Here is a 20,530-nt window from a genome sequence, read left to right as displayed (position 1 = left end):
CTGGCCCCCAACACCTCATTTTCACCATGGACGTCCAGTCCCTATACACCTGCATTCCGCATGCAGATGGCCTCAAGGCCCTCCGCTTCTTCCTGTCCCGCACGCCCGACCAGTCCCCCTCCACGGACACCTTCATCCGCCTAGCCGAACTTGTCCTCACCCTCAACAACTTCTCTTTCGATTACTCCCACTTCCTACAGACAAAGGGGGTGGCCATGGGCACCCACATGGGCCCCAGCTATGCCTGCCTGTTTGTAGGTTACGTGGAACAGTCCCTCTTCCGCACCTACACAGGCCCCAAACCCCACCTCTTCCTCTGTTACATTGATGACTGTATCGGCACCGCTTCTTGCGCCCCAGAGGAGCTCGAACAGTTCATCCACTTCACCAACACCTTCCACCCCAACCTTCAGTTCACCTGGGCCATCTCCAGCACATCCCTCACCTTCCTGGACCTCTCAGTCTCCATCTCAGGCAACCAGCTAGTAACTGATGTCCATTTCAGGCCCACCGACTCCCACAGCTACCTACAATACACCTCCTCCCACAAAAATTCCATCCCCTATTCCCAATTCCTCTGCCTCCGCCGCATCTGCTCCTACAATAAGGCATTCCACTCCCGCACATCCCAGATGTCCAAGTTTTTCAAGGACCGCAACTTTCCCCCCACAGTGGTCGAGAACGCCCTTGACCACGTCTCCCGCATTTCCCGCAACACATCCCTCACACCCCGCCACAACCGCCCTAAGGGGATCCTCCTTGTTCTCACACACCACCCCACCAACCTCCGGATACAACGCATCATCCTCCAACACTTCCGCCATCTACAATCCGACCCCACCACCCAAGACATTTCTCCATCCCCACCCTTGTCTGCTTTCCGGAGAGGCCACTCTCTCCGTGACTCCCTTGTTCGCTCCACACTGCCCTCCGACCCCACCACACTCGGCACCTTCCCCTGCAACAGCAGGAAATGCTACACTTGCTCCCACACCTCCTCCCTTACCCCTATCCCAGGCCCCAAGATGACTTTCCATATTAAGCAGAGGTTCACCTGCACGTCTGCCAATGTGGTATACTGTATCCATTGTACCCGGTGTGGCTTCCTCTACACTGGGGAAACCAAGCAGAGGCTTGGGGACCGCTTTGCAGAACACCTCCGCTCGGTTCGCAATAAACAACTGCACCTCCCAGTCGCGAACCATTTCCACTCCCCCTCCCATTCTTTAGATGACATGTCCATCATGGGCCTCCTGCAGTGCCACAATGATGCCACCCGAAGGTTGCAGGAACAGCAACTCATATTCCACTTGGGAACCCGGCAGCCCAATGGTATCAATGTGGATTTCACCAGCTTCAAAATCTCCCCTTCCCCCACCGCATCCCAAAACCAGCCCAGTTCGTCCCCTCCCCTCACTGCACCACACAACCAGCCCAGCTCTTCCCCTCCACCCACTGCATCCCAAAACCAGTCCAGCCTGTCTCTGCCTCCCTAACCTGTCCTTCCTCTCACTCATCCCTTCCTCCTACCCCTAGCTGCACCTCCATCTCCTATCTACTAACCTCATCCCACCTCCTTGACCTGTCCGTCTTCCCTGGACTGACCTATCCCCTCCCTACTTCCCCACCTATCTTCTTTTCTCTCCATCTTCGGTCTGCCTCCCCCTCTCTCCCTATTTATTCCAGAACCCTCACCCCATCCCCCTCTCTGATGAAGGGTCTCCACCCGAAACGTCAGCTTTTGAGCTCCTGAGATGCTGCTGGGCCTGCTGTGTTCATCCAGCCTCACATTTTATTATCTTTGCTCAGAGCTAACCTGCTCAATGATGCTCAATGTGGGTTATGCCAGGACCACTCAGCTCCTGATATAATTTCAGCCTTGGTCCAAATATGGACTACACAGCTGAACTCCAAAGATGAAGTGAAAATGAATGCTCTTGACATCAAGGCTATATTTGAGCACGGCATCATGGAATTCTAGCACAACTGCAGTCAATGAGAATCATGAGGAAAACTATCCCACCTAGCTGTGACAGAAGGTATGAATTGTAGATATATAGTATTGTCATTTTTTAAAAGAGTTTGGATTTCAAACAACTGATATATGGGTGTTATTCAGTTTTTTATGAAGGATTGAAGGCAGCAGCTTCATCTGGTTTCTGCAGTGGTACTGTTTTTCCTGAACCCCGAAGCCACGAACTGAACTAAGATGGAATCTGTCTAGAGATTTTGTTTTAATTATCTATGCTTTCTATTATTAAAATAGGCACCGGAGTATGGCAACTTAAACACTTTTCACATTTTTTTTATAAGAAGCACAAGTGACAATCAATTACTATTCAATTTTAATAATCAAATAAGTCTATCCTTCCAGACCAATGATTTTAAATGACAGTAGGTGACTGAAGGCTTCTGGAGTGTTAGTGGAAGTTTGTGAAATTTTATGAAATAACAAGAACCATATATCAAGAATCAGCTGAGCAGAAGAAAAGATGAGCAACGTTTTATTTACAGTTAGTTAAAAGTTACTGAACTCAGTTTGAAGGAGGCTTGACTGAAGTCAGATGTAAGAATAGTTTCTCTTAGGAAAAGAAGAGCTCACTCAGAGAAGCTGAGGGAATAAGTTTCCTCCGTGTAAGGATTTCAGTTTGTGAAACTTCCAGACTAGGAGTGTTTCGTTAGAAATCTGTATTGGTTATTCAAACCTAAGAAAGTCTAAGGTCTTGGCATTATGAGGATTCAAAGAAAATCTTTACAGCATACTGATCAGGAACTGAGGGGGAGAGAACAGCTAAGTCAAACATATGGATTAGAAAGGCAAGGAAAATTTGACCAACTCTTAAGTTGTTGTCACAGGGATGAAGGGTCTAGGCCCGAAACGTCAGCTTTTGTGCTCCTGAGATGCTGCTTGGCCTGCTGTGTTCATCCAGCCTCACATTTTATTATCTTGGAATCTCCAGCATCTGCAGTTCCCATTATCTCAGAACTTTATTCTGCCATGTTTTTTAAATCTTTCAAGCTTTGTATTAATTAGCTTGTTCTTTCAAAAATACTTCTTTTGTATTATAAACTACCAATTATTTATTGCTAAAACTAACTCTGCAGACTCGTGCGTTTATTTTTCAATGAAGATTGATTAAAAATACAACCTATCATGCCATTTTCAGTTTGGGGTCTGATTTGTCCAGTCGTAACATTAACTAGGATAATAGAACCATAGAAATTATACAGCATAGAAGGGACCATTTGGCCCAACTTGCCCATACCGAAATAACACAAGCATACAGGAAGATGACCGTGGTTGTTAAAGGTCTGATTGCTCAGTTCAAGCACATCACTGCAGTATTCCACATGATTCCAATCAATCAACCTGTTCAGAGATGTTATGATACACCTTTGAAGCAGGTGGGACTTGAACCCAGATCTCCTGGCTCAGAGGTAGGGACAGCACCGCTATGTTACAAGAGTCCAAAACCAGTTCTTCAGGTTAGTGTCGTAGAACCACCATGCCTAATTAATAATCTAGCCTTCATCATGAGGTAAAAGCGGGATTTTTTTTTCGAATGATTTCATCATATTCAGTGCCATTCTACACTCCTCAGCTACAGAAGCAGCCTCTGTCAACATGGAAAACATTCAGGCTGAGGATGATAAGTGGAAAGTAAAGTTCCATCATACAAGTGCCAAGCAGCGACCATCTCAAACAGTAGGGGATCAAACCACCTTCCAATATGTACAATGGCAGACCATTACTGAATCCTCCCCCGACAATTTATCAACATCCTGGGGTTTACAATTGACCAGAAACAAAACTGGGCCAGCCATCCAAATACTGTGATTACAACAGACCAAAGGTTGAGAATTCTGCAGTAAGTATTTCACCCCCAAACTCCCAAAAGCCTGTGTATTGTCTACAAAGCACAAGTCAGGAGCGTGATGGAATACTTTCCAATCATCTGACTGATTACAGCAACATGCCTGTCCACCAGAGGCTACCAATCAGACCAGCAACTCCAGAATGCTGTCAGGTTTCTTTGATTATTACCACAGGATAATACTCACGACGCTCAGCACCCTTCAGGATAATGCAGCCAACTTGACTGGCGCCACCTTTACCATTGAATACCTTCACCACTACACAGCAACAGCAATGTGTACCATTTACATTCTGCATTGCAACAATTCACCATGGCTTTTCCAACGGTATCATCCAAACTTTCAATCTTTACTTCCTAGGAGGTCGAAGGCTGCAGATACATGGGAATATCATCATCTGCAAGTTCCTCTCCAAGCTGCATACTCATTGCGATGGAGTCAAAACCCTGGATTCCCTTCATAAAAGCACTGTGGATGTTCTAATCCCCAAGAATTGCAACTGAAGAGATTGGTTCACCTATACTACTCAAGAGCAATTAGGGATGGGCAATAAATGGTTGCCTAACTGGGTATAACTGCATTACAAGAACAAATAAAGAACCTCCTAAAATTTGAAGTAAGAACCATCAGCAAACCTCACTGTGAACCATGCCTAGAAACAGAATCAAATATTAATCAGAGAATTCTGAACCAACAAAACTGTAATATATTAAACCTAGTCCCCATTGAGCAAGTGTTTTTGCCTTGAGAAATTTAAGTTACACAATTATGTTTATAGACAAATGGACAATTCCAGTATGTTCATGTTTTAAAAGAATTCATTGTCCCATAAGACATGGTTTGGTTAAAATTAAGATTGCAACAACGCCAGAACTTTGAGCTTCGTGTCTTCATCCAAGTGGGACTTCAAAGCTTTAAAACCTTGGCCATTATTCTGATTCAAAATGACTGCCAGTATAGAAATACATCATAGCTGGCCTAAACGATACTAAAGCTTGGGAAATGGGTTACTGGAAAATACAAGTTCACAGCCAAAATGGAATTTGTTACAGCTCTAGTTAACAATCTGATTATGAATGTTATAAATTACTGTTCATGAAATGAGTTATGATGGAAAGATACTCGGTTTTTCCTTCATTTTTATAAGTAAATTACAAAATAGCAAAAGTGTTGGTTACCTAAAGCATTTTAAATCTCCCAAGAATCATAAACTCACTCATATTCTGGTGAAATTTAGGAGCCAAAGGTTAACAGTTGCTTAAACATTATTGCTGTCACATGGACAGAGAAGCATACAATTCTAATTAATTAATTTTATGATTTAAACTCGATTTTACACAATAAAGCTGAGAAAATTATAACAAAACCCTGCTTCACACTTATACAATTTGTGACATCTCTGAAAGACTGTGTGTATCCTGAAAATTAATGCTGTTCAAAAACAAATCACTTAATTACAATAATCACAATTGCTTTCATTATTATCCCGAAAAAATAATGATTGTTCATTTATGGAAGTCCTGAGACATCAAACGCAATGTAGTTATATCGCAGCTTGTTGTAATGTTCTATGGCTAAGAACCAATCATTTGAAACACGACCATATTGAAGTGTAATGTGGGGTGTGGTGTAATGCAAGGCTAAAATCAATAGCTGGGTCTTCAAATAGGCAAGCTTTGAGCTTTTTCAACATTCCTGCTGGCTTGCCTGCATAAAAAATATTAAAATGATTTTGTTTTAGCCTGTGGTAATAATCAAAGAAACCTGACAGCATTCTGGAGTTGCTGGTCTGATTGATAGCCTCTGGTGGACAGGCATGTTGCTGTTAAGTGAAGCAGCTTATGCCTCAGAGGGATCTTAAAAACCAGAGCACTTTACAACATTTGGGCCAATAATGTTTCCAAGGTTAATCTTTTGAAGGGTACATTTAGCTTTCTTTCAGCTGGATTGCTAAGATCTAATGAAATGTTTGGAACAGAGCCTTGGAATTCAGCTGCGTTGTTTTGTAAATATTTAGGTTGAGCATCTGCAAATTACTCAGAAAATTGTAATGTTTCATTCCATTTTTAAAATGATATAGCAGAGTTCAATTCAACGTGAGATACAGGTTATTAGGCCATTATCGACTGCTATACTCCTAGGTCATGTTGTTACTAAGAAACAAAAATGGTTCCTGACATGTGACTACCTGTACAAATTGAACAGAACTGAAGCTATTTTAGCAATAAAGTTTTAAGAAACACGTAATTCAGAAAAATTGACAAGATTACAATACTCTCAAGCAAGTAAAATTGCCTCCTAATACAATGTAGAATTGAAGGTTGTTTATTTGCCTTGACTACCATATGCCAAATGGATGTTGACTATCCAATCCGTAAACCTTTGCACATGTTATTAAAGGTACAGATTTTAATTTACAGGCTATATAAACTTTAACTATGAGCATTTGAACACAGGGCAGATGAAGTATAATCACAGGCTAATACCAAAGTTTGGATAAAAAGTTTTGTGTTCTACTTTCATGAAAGTGTATAGGATTCAGCAGATTCCCAGCTATGCTGCTTTCTTGTTAATGGAAGACTGAAAGTTACAATAGCCATTATATTTATTACGTCACATACAATTTAGTCATACTCATCAAATCATGCCTTACAGCCGATGTTTAAGACAGCTCCATCACTAGTGTATGTCTGTCTCACTGGCAAGTCAGACTCAGCAAAGGAGCTGGCACAGTGGCATACATTGAGAAGGGCACAGCCCTGGAAATGCTCAACATTGATTCTGGGTCCCATCAAGTCTCAAGCAATCAGGTCAAACATGGATAAGGAATCCTACTGCTGATTATGACCTCCCAAGCTCATGCAGCTGCTAAATCAGTGCTCAAGGAAGATGAACTGAGAACAGCATGAGCACATAATGTATTCTGGGTGGGAGATCTCAACAACCAACACCTGAAGGACATAGCCGCTGGAGTAGGTGTGTGATAAGTGCTGAGGGAACAAACACAAATGAATAAAAATGACTTATCTCACCATCACCAATCCATTCATGACAGATGAATCCGTCGATGTCGGTATTGGTTGGAATGGCCATTGTCTGATAATTGTAGAGACAAAATTCTGCCTGTGCACTGTCCATCACAGTGTATGGCACTATCATAGTTTGAAATTAAACAGATTCAGATCAGGTAGGAAAGCTCGAACCTGAACACTTCTGTAGTGCTATGAGCCATCACAGCAGCTGCAGAATGCCCAAAAATATGAAATGCCAGGCAGGAAATGATGCAGGTCAACCAAAAATAATACATAGCAGTCATCATCCCATTTAAATCACTCCAAGCATTTAGAAATAGCTGAAAGCATCATAAGCTGAAACAAGCCCTGACAATATCCCAGCAATAGTACTGAAGACTTGTGCTCCTGCGCAAGTTGTGTCACCAGTCAAGCCATTCCAATACAGCTGCATCACAGGAACCTGCCGCACAATGTGGTAAATTATCCACATATGTTCTGTCCATGGAAAGCAGGACAAATCCAATCCAGTTAATTACCACCCCATCACTGTACATTCGATCATCAGCAAGACCGTGTCAACAGTGCTATCAGGCACATTTACTCAGCAATAAACCTGCTCACTGACGCTCAGTTTGTCTTCCACCAGGATCACATGCCTCGTGACCTGATTACAGTCTCAATTCAAGCATAGACAAAAGAGTGGAATTTAATAGTGAAGAGAGTAACTGCTCTTGCCATCAAGGTAGCAACTGCAAACAATTAAAGGCAATTAAATTTTGATTTTGATACAAATTGAGCCAGAAAATTTATGTGACATTGAAATGGGTTTATCAACTCCTGACCTTTTAGGTATGGCTTACACCAGAGAGGCAAATCAGCCTTTCAAAGTCCACTCTGAAAGGGAAGAATCTTAGAATTCGGTGTTTTTTTTGCCTGTTTAGGCTAAATACCCTGGCTGACAGGTCTCTTGAATATTCTATTGTGAACATAAGTGTCCAAACCTCAGCAAGCACCAAATCTGCATGTGGAAAAAAAAATTGATAGTCGTATTTATTTCATTGCAACACTAACAACCAAGTGGCAACGCACAGTGGAGAGAAATCAGAATTAACATTTCAGGTGGGGTGACCTTTCCTTGACCAGAAACACTAACTGATTTCTCTCCACAGGTGCTGCCAGGCCTGCTGAGCTTTTCCAGCAATTTCTGCTTTTGTTTCTGATTTGCAGCATCCACAATTCTTTTGTTTTTTTTACTATTGACAACTTACAGTTCCTTTCCAGACAGCTTTTGGGAAACAAGCTAGAAAAGGATGCATTTACACTGTTGTGCAACTGCTGCTGTATACATTGAAAGACCTGAAATTGTTTTCCATATGCATTATGTCACAAACTCAAGATAGAAATTAATTCCTCTGAAGAGCATCAAAATCTTCCTGAACCCAGGTATTTCTTTCAAGGCAATGATAAATTATAAATTGCAGTGTTCGATCATTCAGGATTCCAACAGCATTAGGGGAAAGGTTCTGGTACATTCATGTCCACAAAAGATGTGAAACCACGTCTGATATTTTTTGGCTCAGAAATTCCATTATTTTGGATCCCTTACCTGGAATAATAAGGAATAACACCTTGGAAGAACTACTCGACCTGCTTTTCAGCCAGCAATTGACAGATCCAAACTTTAGCAACTGAGTAGCCGCCCCACAGCAATAGAGGAATTCTTCTTGTCCTAATGCTTCCTCATCCATACAGAGCATTTTCGTACTAGAAACTAAACAAAAGAAAATTTGCAATGATCAACATAAAACACAGAAGAAGGCAAGAATATTTTCTTTGTTAGGGTGGGGATAATGGGAAGTTAGTTTTTTTTAATGATTAACATCAGACCACATCTAACATTTGGTACTTACAAAGAACATAAATTATGATTGTATAAAGCCCAATAAATTCAGGCATACTTCCAAATGTCCAATGGATGGTGCAACTTAAAATTGGATGCCAAACATCGGTTCAAAGCTTGAAGCCGCCCAAATTGCACAGCTGCATGGAGATTGCTACAAGAGAACAGCAAGCCAACTGAGGAATCATATTGAAATGATTTAAGATTTTAAAAATTATATATCCTAAAAAAATGTTAAGAGCAGCAGTAACACTTTTTTTTAAGAAAAGGAAAAGCCTTCATCTTTTCATTGGCACTAAAGCAGTAGAACAACTATACAGAAAAAAAAGGCTATTTTCCTCATGAGAATCCCAGAATAATTGTGCTCTTTTCTGTACAGTACACTACTGCTAACAATGGTTTAACTTAAAGGTCAGGTCTGTTAGTCAAATCTGGTTACTATGCATTTAAAAGATTTATTTTAAAAATTCAATGTTTGAACTAACTGAAAAATGCTGCCCCCAGTTCTTTACTTGGTGCAGTTCCCTTACAAAACAACATAGACTTTTCAGTTATATAATTTTTATTTCACTGAATTGAAGTCTTCGAAAGACCAGCATGTGAAAATACTTCGCAGCCTCAACATTATGACTGTAGACAAACAAACTTTTCAAAATGTACTGGAATACTTGCGATGGTAACACTCACATTCCAGTAAGTCTAATTTCAGGGTAATTGTGATGGCTCCTAGCCTTACTTTCTGTGGCACTGCCTCCTCCAAAAAATATTACGATAAAAAATGTCTGTTATTCTTAAACAAAAACAAAAGTTGCTGGAAAAGCTCAGCAGGTCTGGCAGCATTTGTGGAGAGAAATCAAAGTTAACATTCAGGTCCGGTGACCCTTTCTCAGTACCAACTGTTATTCTTGCTTGCTTCAGACTTAGAGCAAAGAATTTCCTTTTTGAGTTTTATCCATATTTAAGAAGTCTAAGATGGAAATAAGGATAAAACAAATTTAAAAAAAGGTTTTTTTGGCAACCTTACTTGAGATCATCCAGAAACCAGTAGTCTATTCATTATAATAAAATGTGAGGCTGGATGAACACAGCAGGCCAAGCAGCATCCCAGGAGCACAAAAGCTCCTGGGATGCTGCTTGGCCTGCTGTGTTCATCCAGCCTCACATTTTATTATCTTGGAGTCTCCAGCATCTGCAGTTCCCATTATCTCTGTCTATTCATTACCTCTTTGCTTCCTGATCTATAATGGCTTAAGATCAAACATTTTTCCAATATAAAATTGTAGAATCAGTGTTCAAATCCCTGCGTAACACTACCATTTCCCACCTCTTTAACTTTCTTGAGCCACAACCACTCTGAGAACAATGAACTGCTCCAATCACTCTTTTACATTTGGAATTATATTTACCTGGTCACTGATAACAAATCCTTCAGCCTCTGAATCCTCTGAAATTTTCTCAATAAATCCCTTAGTCTTCCTACATCTTTCTCATGATTTTTAAATGCTGATTAAAATACATCACTTTGAGAAAGCTATTAGCCTTCTCTAGTGTCATTTCCTTCAGTTCAGTGACAACATTGTGCGATAGATCTACGCCACACTGAAAATATTATATCCACACAGGTTGTCCATTGTCACTGTGTTTGAGGAACCAGAGATTGTGTAGCTCCAGAGCTACACACACGAGAACTCGTGCCTCTTCTACTGAAACAAAGGATTTTTTCTAAGGCTTGGAAACCAAACCATTTCCTCTGATGGAGCATTAGAAGAAGTCAGAACGGCCAGCTCAGAGATGGCAAGTTGAACAAGCAATGTGAATAACTTCTGCACCTCCTCCCTTAAAAACAAGCCTCCCTAGCTGCACATTGAAGCGGGGTAGGAAATCAGCATAATTCATCAATAATATTTAATTAGACTACAGTTCATAAATGAAATAGCTGGGTTCTGTAGATACTGTTAAAAAAGGGACACCTTTACTTGAATAAAGATCTGAGCCAAATTCCAAATAGTCCTCCCGGTATATTCCCCATTTGGCAAAAGCTCAAATCATTTTCACTGGCTGACGTGTAACATTTCTTCCCCAAACAAGCAAGGGAACTCTCTGAGGATCATTTCTCAATTCCTTGGAATAGGTGCTCCTCCTCCTGCATTCTGATCAGTGACAAAAAGCATTTACTGAAAATACCTGTGACTAGTACATTCTCAGTGCTTTATCTAATTTAGTGGATGCTATTGCCTTGGAGTCATAGAGCCACACAGCACAGAAACAGAGCTTTCACTCCAATCAGTCCATGTCAAACAAAATCCCAAATTAAACTAGTCTCACCTGCCTGCTCCTGGCCCATATCCCTCCAAACCTTTGCCATTCATGTTCTTACTCAAACGTCTTTTAAACATTGTAATTGTACTCACATTCAACAGCCTCCCAGTTCTTGTACTCTGTTAGTTTACTAATAATTTGTAGAATGGAGTAATGAGGTTGGCTATGTATCATTTAAGGAGAAATTAGAAAGTGCCTTCTGAAAGAATACATCTTTCAGAAAAGGTTCCTTAATGGTGATGAGGAAAGGTACTGCTTTTGGCACTGAAAAATTTACCATCTGGGCCTTACTCTTTCTTCATTATATTCAGCTATGAATACAGGAACACTTATATCACAAGGGAAGGAGTCTGATATTGCCCTGCAGAGAAGGAAGGTCGGTGTTTGTAACTGTAACTGCATAATTTAATTTCTTTTGCATTGAACATCCAACAAGAGCAACTAGAGGTGGCACTCAATGACAGGGCTGTAGTGATTATAATGAGTTTAGCCAGGTGGACCTCATAGAAAAAGAGTTTCTTGATTGTACCAGGTCAACAGCTCTAATGTGGAAGCCTTGGCTGGCAGATATAAACAGGAGTGACAGGGGTTCTGTTCACTCTAGGAGAAAGCTCTGAGGTAGCTGGGTCAGTATCAGTATACACAATGCACGTGTAAATAAAGGGTGACTTGTGACAGCATACCAGCCTTCATGGAGTTATTTCAAGAGATACCTCCTTCATTAGGACTAAAATTCAACACTGAAATCTGTTATTAAATTTCAGACAGTAATGCTTCAAACAAAGAACCAAATTAGTGGTTTGTTCCCTAAGGAAGCATGAACTTCAGCTACAGTAGTAACTCCCAACATGGCACCTTGGTATGTTCACCTACTTCCCCAAACACTGCAGTCCCGAAAGCAGGCTCTCATCTCATTCCCTCAGAGGCATCCGAAAATTTAATTGAAGAAAAGCTGGGCTTATTCTGAGTGGTGTGACACCAGCAAATGGAAGGTGCCGCTGTGATCTACTTATAGAGTCATACAGCACAGAAACAGAACTTTGGTCCAACCAGTCTATGCCAAACATAATTCCAAACTAAAATAGTCCCTGCCTGGTCCTGGGCCATATCCCTCGAAATGTGTACTCTTCATGTACATCCCCAGATGTCTTTTAAACATTGTAATTGTACCTACATCCACCACCTCCTCAGGAAATTCTTTCTACATGCGTCATAGCCTCTGTGTGAAAATTTACCTCTTATGTCTTTTATAAATCTCTCTTCTCTCACTTTAAAAATGTGCCAAGGAGTCTTGAAATCCTTCATGCTCAGGAAAAGATAACTATCATTAACTCTGTCCATACCTCTCCTTATTTTATAAACATCTATCAGGTCGCCTCTCAACCTCCTATGCTCTAGTGAAAAAGGTCCTAGCCTATCCACAGCCTTCCTTTATCGCTCAGACCTTTCATACCCAGCAACATCCTGGTAAATCTCTTCTGAACCCCCTCCAGCGTGATAATATGCTTCCTATAACTGGTCAACCAGAACTTAACACAGTACTCCAGAAGAGACCTCACCAATGTCCTGTACAACTTCAACAAGAAATCCTCACTCCTCGACTCAAAGGACTGAGCAATAAAGGCAAGCATGCCAAACTCCTTTTTAAACATCCTGTCTATATGTGATGCACACTTCAAAGAATTATGCATCTGCACCCCTGGATCCCTCTGTTCTACAACATAGCCCAAGGCCCTAACATCAATTGTATAAGCCCTGCTCTTGTTTGTAGTACTGAAATACAATACCTCACACTTATCCAGATTGAACACCATCTACCATTGATGTTGGCTGGCTCACCAAGCTGGCTTCTTGTTTTGCAGACGTTTCATTACCATGCTTGGTAACATCGTCAGGGCAGCTTCCGATGAAGCATCGGTGTGTTTTCCAACCCGGTTTTTAAACTCTGGGGTCCATGGCGATGGATTGCCTCACATTCAGCTTTCCTTCATACTGGAATGTATATGGGGTTGAGTTCAATGTGTTTAGTAATAGCATGCTTTGTAGAGTGCCAGGCTTCTAGAAATTCTCATACATGTCTCTGCCTAGCTTGTCCCAGGGTTTTGGTGTTGTCCCAGTCAAAATGGTGGTTCTCCTTGTCCATGTGGATTGAGATGAGTGAGTATTGGTCGTGTCTTTTTGTAGCCAGTTGGTGTTCATGTTCTCTTGTTATTAGTTTCTCCCTGTTTGACCGATTGTAGTGTTTCTCACAGTCTCTGCAGGGGATCTTGTAGATGACATTTTTAGATGATCTTGTAGATGATCCTGTCCATGGCAGGGAGTGGGTCTTTAGTTCAGGTGAGCAGTTGTCGTAGGGTTGACATGGACTTGTGTGCCACCCTGATACCCAACAGTAGTAGGAATCTTGTGATTAGTTCCGATGTGTTCCTGATATAGGGTAGTGTGATGTGTGTGTCGGATTGTGTAGTATCTTCCTGATGTTGTTCATGTAGGCAGCTTCTGACGCAGTTTTTTGGATATCCATTATCCTTGAAAACCCGGAAGAGGTATTGTTCTTCCTTTTGGTATAGTTCCATGTTGCTGCAGTGTGTTGTTGCCCCTTTAAATAGTGTTCGCACGCAGCGTTGTTTGTGTGTGCTGGGATGGAAGCTCAGTGCCTGGTTTATGTGTGTGGCTTTTCTGTGTACTTTCATGTGCAGCTCCCCATTTGTCTTGCGCTCTATCATGATGTCCAGGAATGGGCGCTGTTTGTTCTTCTCCTCCTCTCTGGTGAATTTTATTCCAGTGATGGTGTTGTTTAAGTTTGTGTGTCTCCTCTAATTTGGTCTGTTTAATGATGATAAAGGTGTCGCCTATGTAGCGTAACCATAGTTTTGGTTCGATTTGTGCATCTACCATTTTTCAGCCCATTGACCCATTTGATCAAGATCCCTCGGTAAACTTAGAAAATTTTGTTCACTGTCGACTATGCCACCAATTTTGGTGTCGTCCACAAATTACTAACCATGCTTTTATATTCCCATCCATATCATTTATATTAAATGACAAATAAAAGAGAATCCAAAACCGATCCCTGTGGAACACCGCTGGTCACAGTCCTCCAGTCCGAAAGGCAGCCCTCCACTATTACTCATAATTAGCCAATTATGTTTCCAACTGGCAAGCTCACCCTGAATCGCATGTGATCTGTTTTACTAATTTGTCTACCATGAGGGACCTTGTCAAAGGCTTTACTAAAATCCAAATAAATAACATCTACTGCTCTGCCATCATCAATCTTCTTGGCAACTTCCTCCAAAACTCAATCAAGTTTGTCAGATACGACTTTCCCCACATGGTTTTGAAACCATGCTGATGATCCCTGATCATTTTTTATCCCTCTAAATACCCATAAGTCCTATCTTTTATAATCACCTCCAACAATTCAATCACAACCATAGTTAGATTCACTTCTGGTGGGAAAAGCAATTCCGGGCCAGCACGATTGAGGATAATGGAAGATTAAATAGTTAATTTTAAACGGCCTAGAAATTGCTTGCCAACTGAGCAAATGCCAGAACAGAACAGCCAATATGGGGCTGTGTGTTTTATTCACATTAGCGAGCTTGAAAAAAATGTTAACAATTCAGGTCAATGACCTTCCATCATGCATTCAGATTGACCTAAAACATTCATATTGTTTTTTCCTGTTAAAACATATTGTCTAATGTGCAGAGTATTTCTGGCATCTTCTGATTTTACTTCAGGTTTTCTGCATCTGCAGTATTTTGCTTCTTTGTTGGAATAAATATGCAAGTTTGAATGAGACCAGGACATAAAATCTAGACGATTAATATCTAAATCTCATTAACTTAAAAACATTGGTCTAAGGGAAAACAGTTTTGAATGAGTTGCAACACTTTAAAATGGCCAAAATCAGTTGGTCTAAATGGAGCCAAACTTAAAAGAAAATTACAAAGGAATGTCTAAATATCATGGCAAAAGAACTACGGTTGCATTGAAACCATAACTATCGAAGGGATATTTACCTGGACATTAAAACTCATCAGCTGAAATGTGACCCTTTAAAATGTGCCGGGGGCTGAGATATCTCAAATACAGTTTTTGCTAAAGCAGAGACAATCCTTTGGTGGCAACGATGGCTCAGTGGTTAGCACTGCTGCCTCACAGCTCCAGCGACCCAGGTTCAATTCTTCCTTCGCTTGACCGTCTGTGGAGTTTCCATGTTCTCCCTGTGCCTACATGAGCTTCCTCCAGATGCTCCTCCCACAGCCCAAAGATGTACAGGTTAGGTGGACTGGCCATGCTAAATTTTCCAATAGTGTCCATGGGCGTGCGGGTGAGGTGTATTAACCAAGGGGAAATGCAGGGTTATAGGGATAGGTTTGGTGTGGGGGGGGGGGAGGGAGGAGCAGTGGATGCTCTTCAGACAGTCAGTGTGGACTTGATGGTCGATTGGCTGACTTCCACACTGTAGGCATTCTACGAAAATTCATTATGTAAAGAGGGGGGCTAGAAACACCCCTACATATAGTCTGAACTCTGGCAATGGACCATCAAAACCCCATCTCAACAAGGATTCTCCCCATTGTAGCCAACATTCACACAGTGAAATCCCTTCCAAAGGGAAGCCATGATTGCAGGCTTGTGATTTAGTGACAGAAAACAGAAACATCCAGCAAAATCAAGAAGAACGTCAAACTCTCGCTGGTTTTTATTCCTGTTATTTCATTCCGTTATTTGTTTGGTTTGGAGCTGGCACTGTAAGCTGAAAATGATCTTTGGACTGTGAACAACAGCTCATGTTAAAGACAAATAAAAACAGAACAAACAAGTTGTTGTGTGATTGAGAGGCCAGGCGTGGAAGTTGATTGCAGGCTGACTTTTGACAAAAGGATTCTGTAGACACTTCAATGCCAAGGCAGAGCAGCATGTTTAACCATATAGCAGATATACCTGGGTATTGGGGCCAGGAAGTCTGGGATGGGCCATGATAGTTAAACAAAGGATGGGGCCAGAGTTTGAACTGGTTTTTGGACTGTGTTCCTGAGAGGAGAACTTTGGTTCCTGATGTTACAATATGAGATTTCAAAGATTTCTGCCAAATCTCCCTTATCAGCTCTTCAAAGTTCACAGAATGGAAAACTAAGTTTAAGCATTTCTGTCTTTATCGAACTGAACTGAAAAGGTAACCCTGATCAACATCTTGAGAAAATCACCCATGCCGATAGCACAGCACTTTGTGAAAATCACCAAAATAATCTGGCCAGTTTTGTTGTGATAATGGGAACTGCAGATGCTGGAGAATCCAAGATAACAAAGTGTGGAGCTGGATGAACACAGCAGGCAAAGCAGCATCTCAGGAGCACAAAAGCTGACGTTTCGGGCCTGGACCCTTCATCAGAGAGCCTCTGATGAAGCTCTCTGATGAAGGGTCCAGGCCCGAAATGTCAGCTTTTGTGCTCCTGAGATGCTGCTTGGCCTGCTGTGTTCATCCAGCTCCACACTTTGTTATCTTGGCCAGTTTTGTTGGTTTTTTTTCTATTTATCCCTTAACCATGTTTGTTTGTCATTGCTTTATGTCAGTTGGGCTGAAAATGAATATTGGAGTTGAATCAGAGACACAAATTAGATTACTTTGTTGTTTAGTGTTCGTAGAATCATAGAATCTCTACAGTGTGGAAGCAGGCCATTCAGCCCATCAGGATCAACACCTACCCTCTGAAAAACATCCCACCCAGACCCAGCCCTTCATTTCTCTATCCCTATAACCCTCCATATCCCATGGCTCATCAACCTAGCCTGCAAATCCCTGGGCATTATGAGCAATTTAGCATGGCCCATCCACCTAATCTGCACATCTTTAGACTGTGGGACGAAACCAGAGCACCCAGAGGAAACCCACGCAGACAATGGGAGAATGCACAAATGCCACAAAGTCACCCAAAGCTGAAATCAAACCTGGATGTCCAGCAGTGTGAGGCACAATCCTAATCACTGAGCCAGCATGCTGCTCTACTAAAGTTACTATATTGCCATTAAATTAACAAGTCCTTTGGTTAAACTACAAGCTCTACACCCAGAATTGATTATTCACAGAGTCTGGGTCTGATTACACAAAACTTCTGGTAAGGAGCCATTAGGGTCAATTTTAAGGGTCTTTGAAGACTTTAATTTTATAGTGTTGTGAATAAGAGGTAGGAAGGTTGATTTAATCTGGCTGTTTATCTCTGCATTGCAACAAGAACTCCTCATATCATCAATTCGCTTTGACTCTTCAGTGGTCAAGCTGGGAACGTAGCTCAGTAACGAGATGGACAAGTATCATGGAGGTAAAGACTTTAAAAATGAAAGGAAAGTCAAGTGACATAGCACCTATTGTGGGAAAAGGACTGATTACAGTTTAAAAGATGTCTCCAGAAGAACACAGCAGGTCAATGCAGCATCACAGGAGCAGGAAAGTCATCATTTCAGATTTACACCCTTTATCAGGACTGGGGAGGGGGAAAGCGAGCTTAGAAATAAATGGGGGGTGGGAGTGAGGGAAGGTAGGTGGGATGGTGACAGGTGGGTGCAGGTAGGAGGTAGTAGAGATAGGTTATGGGAAAGGTGGAGTGAATAGGTGGCAGCGAAGATGAACAGGTTGTGTCAAGTCAATGAGGCAGGGATGAGAGGGAGGGTCAGTCATAGGATGTGGCCGAGGGTGGGCAGATTTTGAAAGTGGTGAATTCTATGTTTATGCCATCAGGCCGTAGGTTCCCAAGTTGGAATATGCGATGCTGTTCCTCCAAGTTTACGTGTGGCATCATTGTGACACTGGAGGAGGCCCAAGATGGATATGTCACAAAGGGAGTGGGAGGGGCAGTTAAAATGGTTGGCAACCGGAAGATGTTGTTGATCGTAGTGTTCAGAGCGCAGAAGCCCTGCGAATTGGTCACTGAGTCTGTGCTTGGTTTCATCGAATGTAGAGAAGGCCACATTGGGAGCAACAGATACAATGGACCAGGTTGGAGGACGTACAGGTGAATACCTGTCAGATGTGGAAAGATTGTTTGGGGCCTTGGACGGCGGTGAGAGGGGAAGTGAGGGGCAGGTGTAGCACTTCCTGTGGTTGCAGGGAAATGTCGACTTTCCTGCTTCTTTGATGCTGACTGGCCTGCTGTGTTCCTCCAACTCCACGCTGTATTGACTCTGACTCCAATGTCTGCAGCTCCTGCTATATCCAGAAGAGCAACCAACTTAGTCACAATTCCCAGCAGATCGTCAAAATCAACATCAGAGTAGATATCCCTTCAGAAGTGCAAGTATTTCTCAATTCTATCTCCCCTGTCGAGCCTATAATGTTAAATTTGCTTATGTGTATATGTCGCAGAGTTTGGGACTTTTTTTTATCTTGTCATTCAGTTTTATACTTGAGTGAGTTTACCATTCATAAAACTATTTAATTTTTATTACGTCAAGGCATTTGTCTGGATTGCTTCTTCTGAGACTGACAAACGGTCAAGAACACATGCAACTGAAAAGCACTCTATTTCAAAAATGTAAATTCTGTATATTCACCCTCAGAAGGAGAGAGGGAAGAATTTCTTCAACTCTCTCAACTTTTCACCACAATAACATATTCAAAATATTTAAAACGGGATAATCTCTCTAAAACAAACTTTGGAATCTCATCCAAAGATAAGGTTTACACTGCTGCTCAATGGATTATTTTATTTGGTCAGTAATCTTACTCGGTCAAATTAAACACAGTACAGAGCTACAGCTGGTTTATTTCCAAAATACAACCATTCTCCTCACATTTCCACTTCCACAAGGCCTTTGACATGCTAATTTTGAATGAATGGAATTGCACTCACAGCAGCAATAAAGTAAGCATATCCAGAAAACTCTCATTGGTCTGAAACAGAAAGGTAATGCAGTAGAAGAGGCTTACAATATATTCAGATAAGCAAACCAGTCTGAAAGGGATAATCATGTTAAAATACATAACTCAATTTTCGTCACGAATAAGCTAAAACTTTCTGGATGCTTTCACCCAATGTAAACATGTTCTGTAACTTCTTTCAGTCACTCATGATATGTGAGCATCACTGGCTGGTCAACAATTATTTCCTGCCCCTAGTTGCCCTTGGGAAGGTGGTGGTGAACTGCTTTCATGAGCTGCTGCAGTCCACCTGCTGAATGATGGTCCATATTGCCATTAGGTAGGGAATTCCAGGATTCTGACCCAGCAACAGTGCAGGGAATGGCAGTATATCCTGAGGAACTCCTACAGAGATGTTCTGAAGCTGAGATAGAGTCAGAGTTGTACAGCATGGAAACAGACCCTTCGGTCCAACTCGTCCATGCTGACCAGGTATCCTGAATTAATCTAGTCCCATTTGTCAGTATTTGGCCCATATCCCTTTAATCCCTTCGTATTCATGTACCCGTCCAAATGTCTTTTAAATGTTGTAATTGTACCAGCCTCCACCACTTCTTCAGGCAGCTCATTCCCTCTGCATGAAATAGTTGCCCCTTAAGTCCCTTTTAAATCACTCCCCTCTGACCTTAAACCCACACCCTTTAGTTTTAGGCTCCCCTAGCCTGGGAAAAAGACCTTGGCTATTCACCCTATCCATGCCTCTCATGATTTTACCAACCTCGCTGAGGTCACCCCTCAACCTCCAATGTTCCAGGGAAAGGCAATTCATCCTCTCCTTACAGCTTAAAGCATCCAACCCTAACAATATCTAGTAAAGAAAGAGGTGTTTCCGCCCAGGATGACTGACTTCCAACAACCACAGTCACGCTCCCATGTGCCGGATATGACTCCAACAAGTGGAGAGTTTGCCCCCGATAGCCATTGATTGCAGTTTAGCTAGGGGCTCCTTGATGATACTCTTGGTCAAATGCAGCCTCGATATCAATAACTAGCACTCTCACCTCACCAAAAAATGCAAACTATTTTTTCTTATGCTGACTCTCACAAATGAAAAGTATAATGACAAAGTGGGTCAATGTACACATGAGCCTGGCACTGTTTGGCCATTTAGATGATTGTCTACAGAATCTCATCTAATGTTAACTGCTGCTTTCTAATAATGAGCAAGAGTAAAGGGAGGAACATATGAGGAATTTGGGAATTATACTTGATAATTCGTAACACTGATTTGAATCAATAAATCAAAAATAATAACTTTCATTTCAAAGATTTTCAACCCCTTTCTTCAGCTTTAGTAGAGCAAAATTGGACTGGTCAAGGAGATACTATTTTGTTGTTAAACATAGATCTGTAATGTTTAGCCAATTGTGATTAGGCCAGTTTATGAAAATTAAAAGTTTTAACAGAGAATAAGACAACTTGCTTCAAAAATACACAGAAAAGTAAATCCAAATGCTGTATCTCTTCTTGTTAACTCAGTAATAGCTAACTAGT

At 41.6% G+C, this 20,530-nt stretch overlaps 1 protein-coding gene across 4 annotated transcripts in view; it reads right to left on the bottom strand.

Annotated features, from left to right (window-relative positions):
* The window catches only part of ldah (lipid droplet associated hydrolase), a 255,387-nt gene that overhangs the window by 199,674 nt on the left and 35,183 nt on the right, over nt 1–20,530 (bottom strand). For all 4 annotated transcript variants that reach the window (XM_059645645.1, XM_059645644.1, XM_059645647.1 and 1 more), the window contains one exon: nt 8,497–8,661. In XM_059645645.1, coding sequence (XP_059501628.1) covers nt 8,497–8,647 — 151 coding nt within the window. In that variant the 5' untranslated portion in view covers nt 8,648–8,661. The remainder of the gene's footprint in view (nt 1–8,496; nt 8,662–20,530) is intronic.

This window comes from Stegostoma tigrinum, chromosome 4, assembly GCF_030684315.1.
Source record: "Stegostoma tigrinum isolate sSteTig4 chromosome 4, sSteTig4.hap1, whole genome shotgun sequence".
Taxonomy (NCBI): domain Eukaryota; kingdom Metazoa; phylum Chordata; class Chondrichthyes; order Orectolobiformes; family Stegostomatidae; genus Stegostoma; species Stegostoma tigrinum.
Note: the sequence above shows the minus strand (reverse complement) of the source record. Positions and strands in the feature narration are given on the sequence as shown.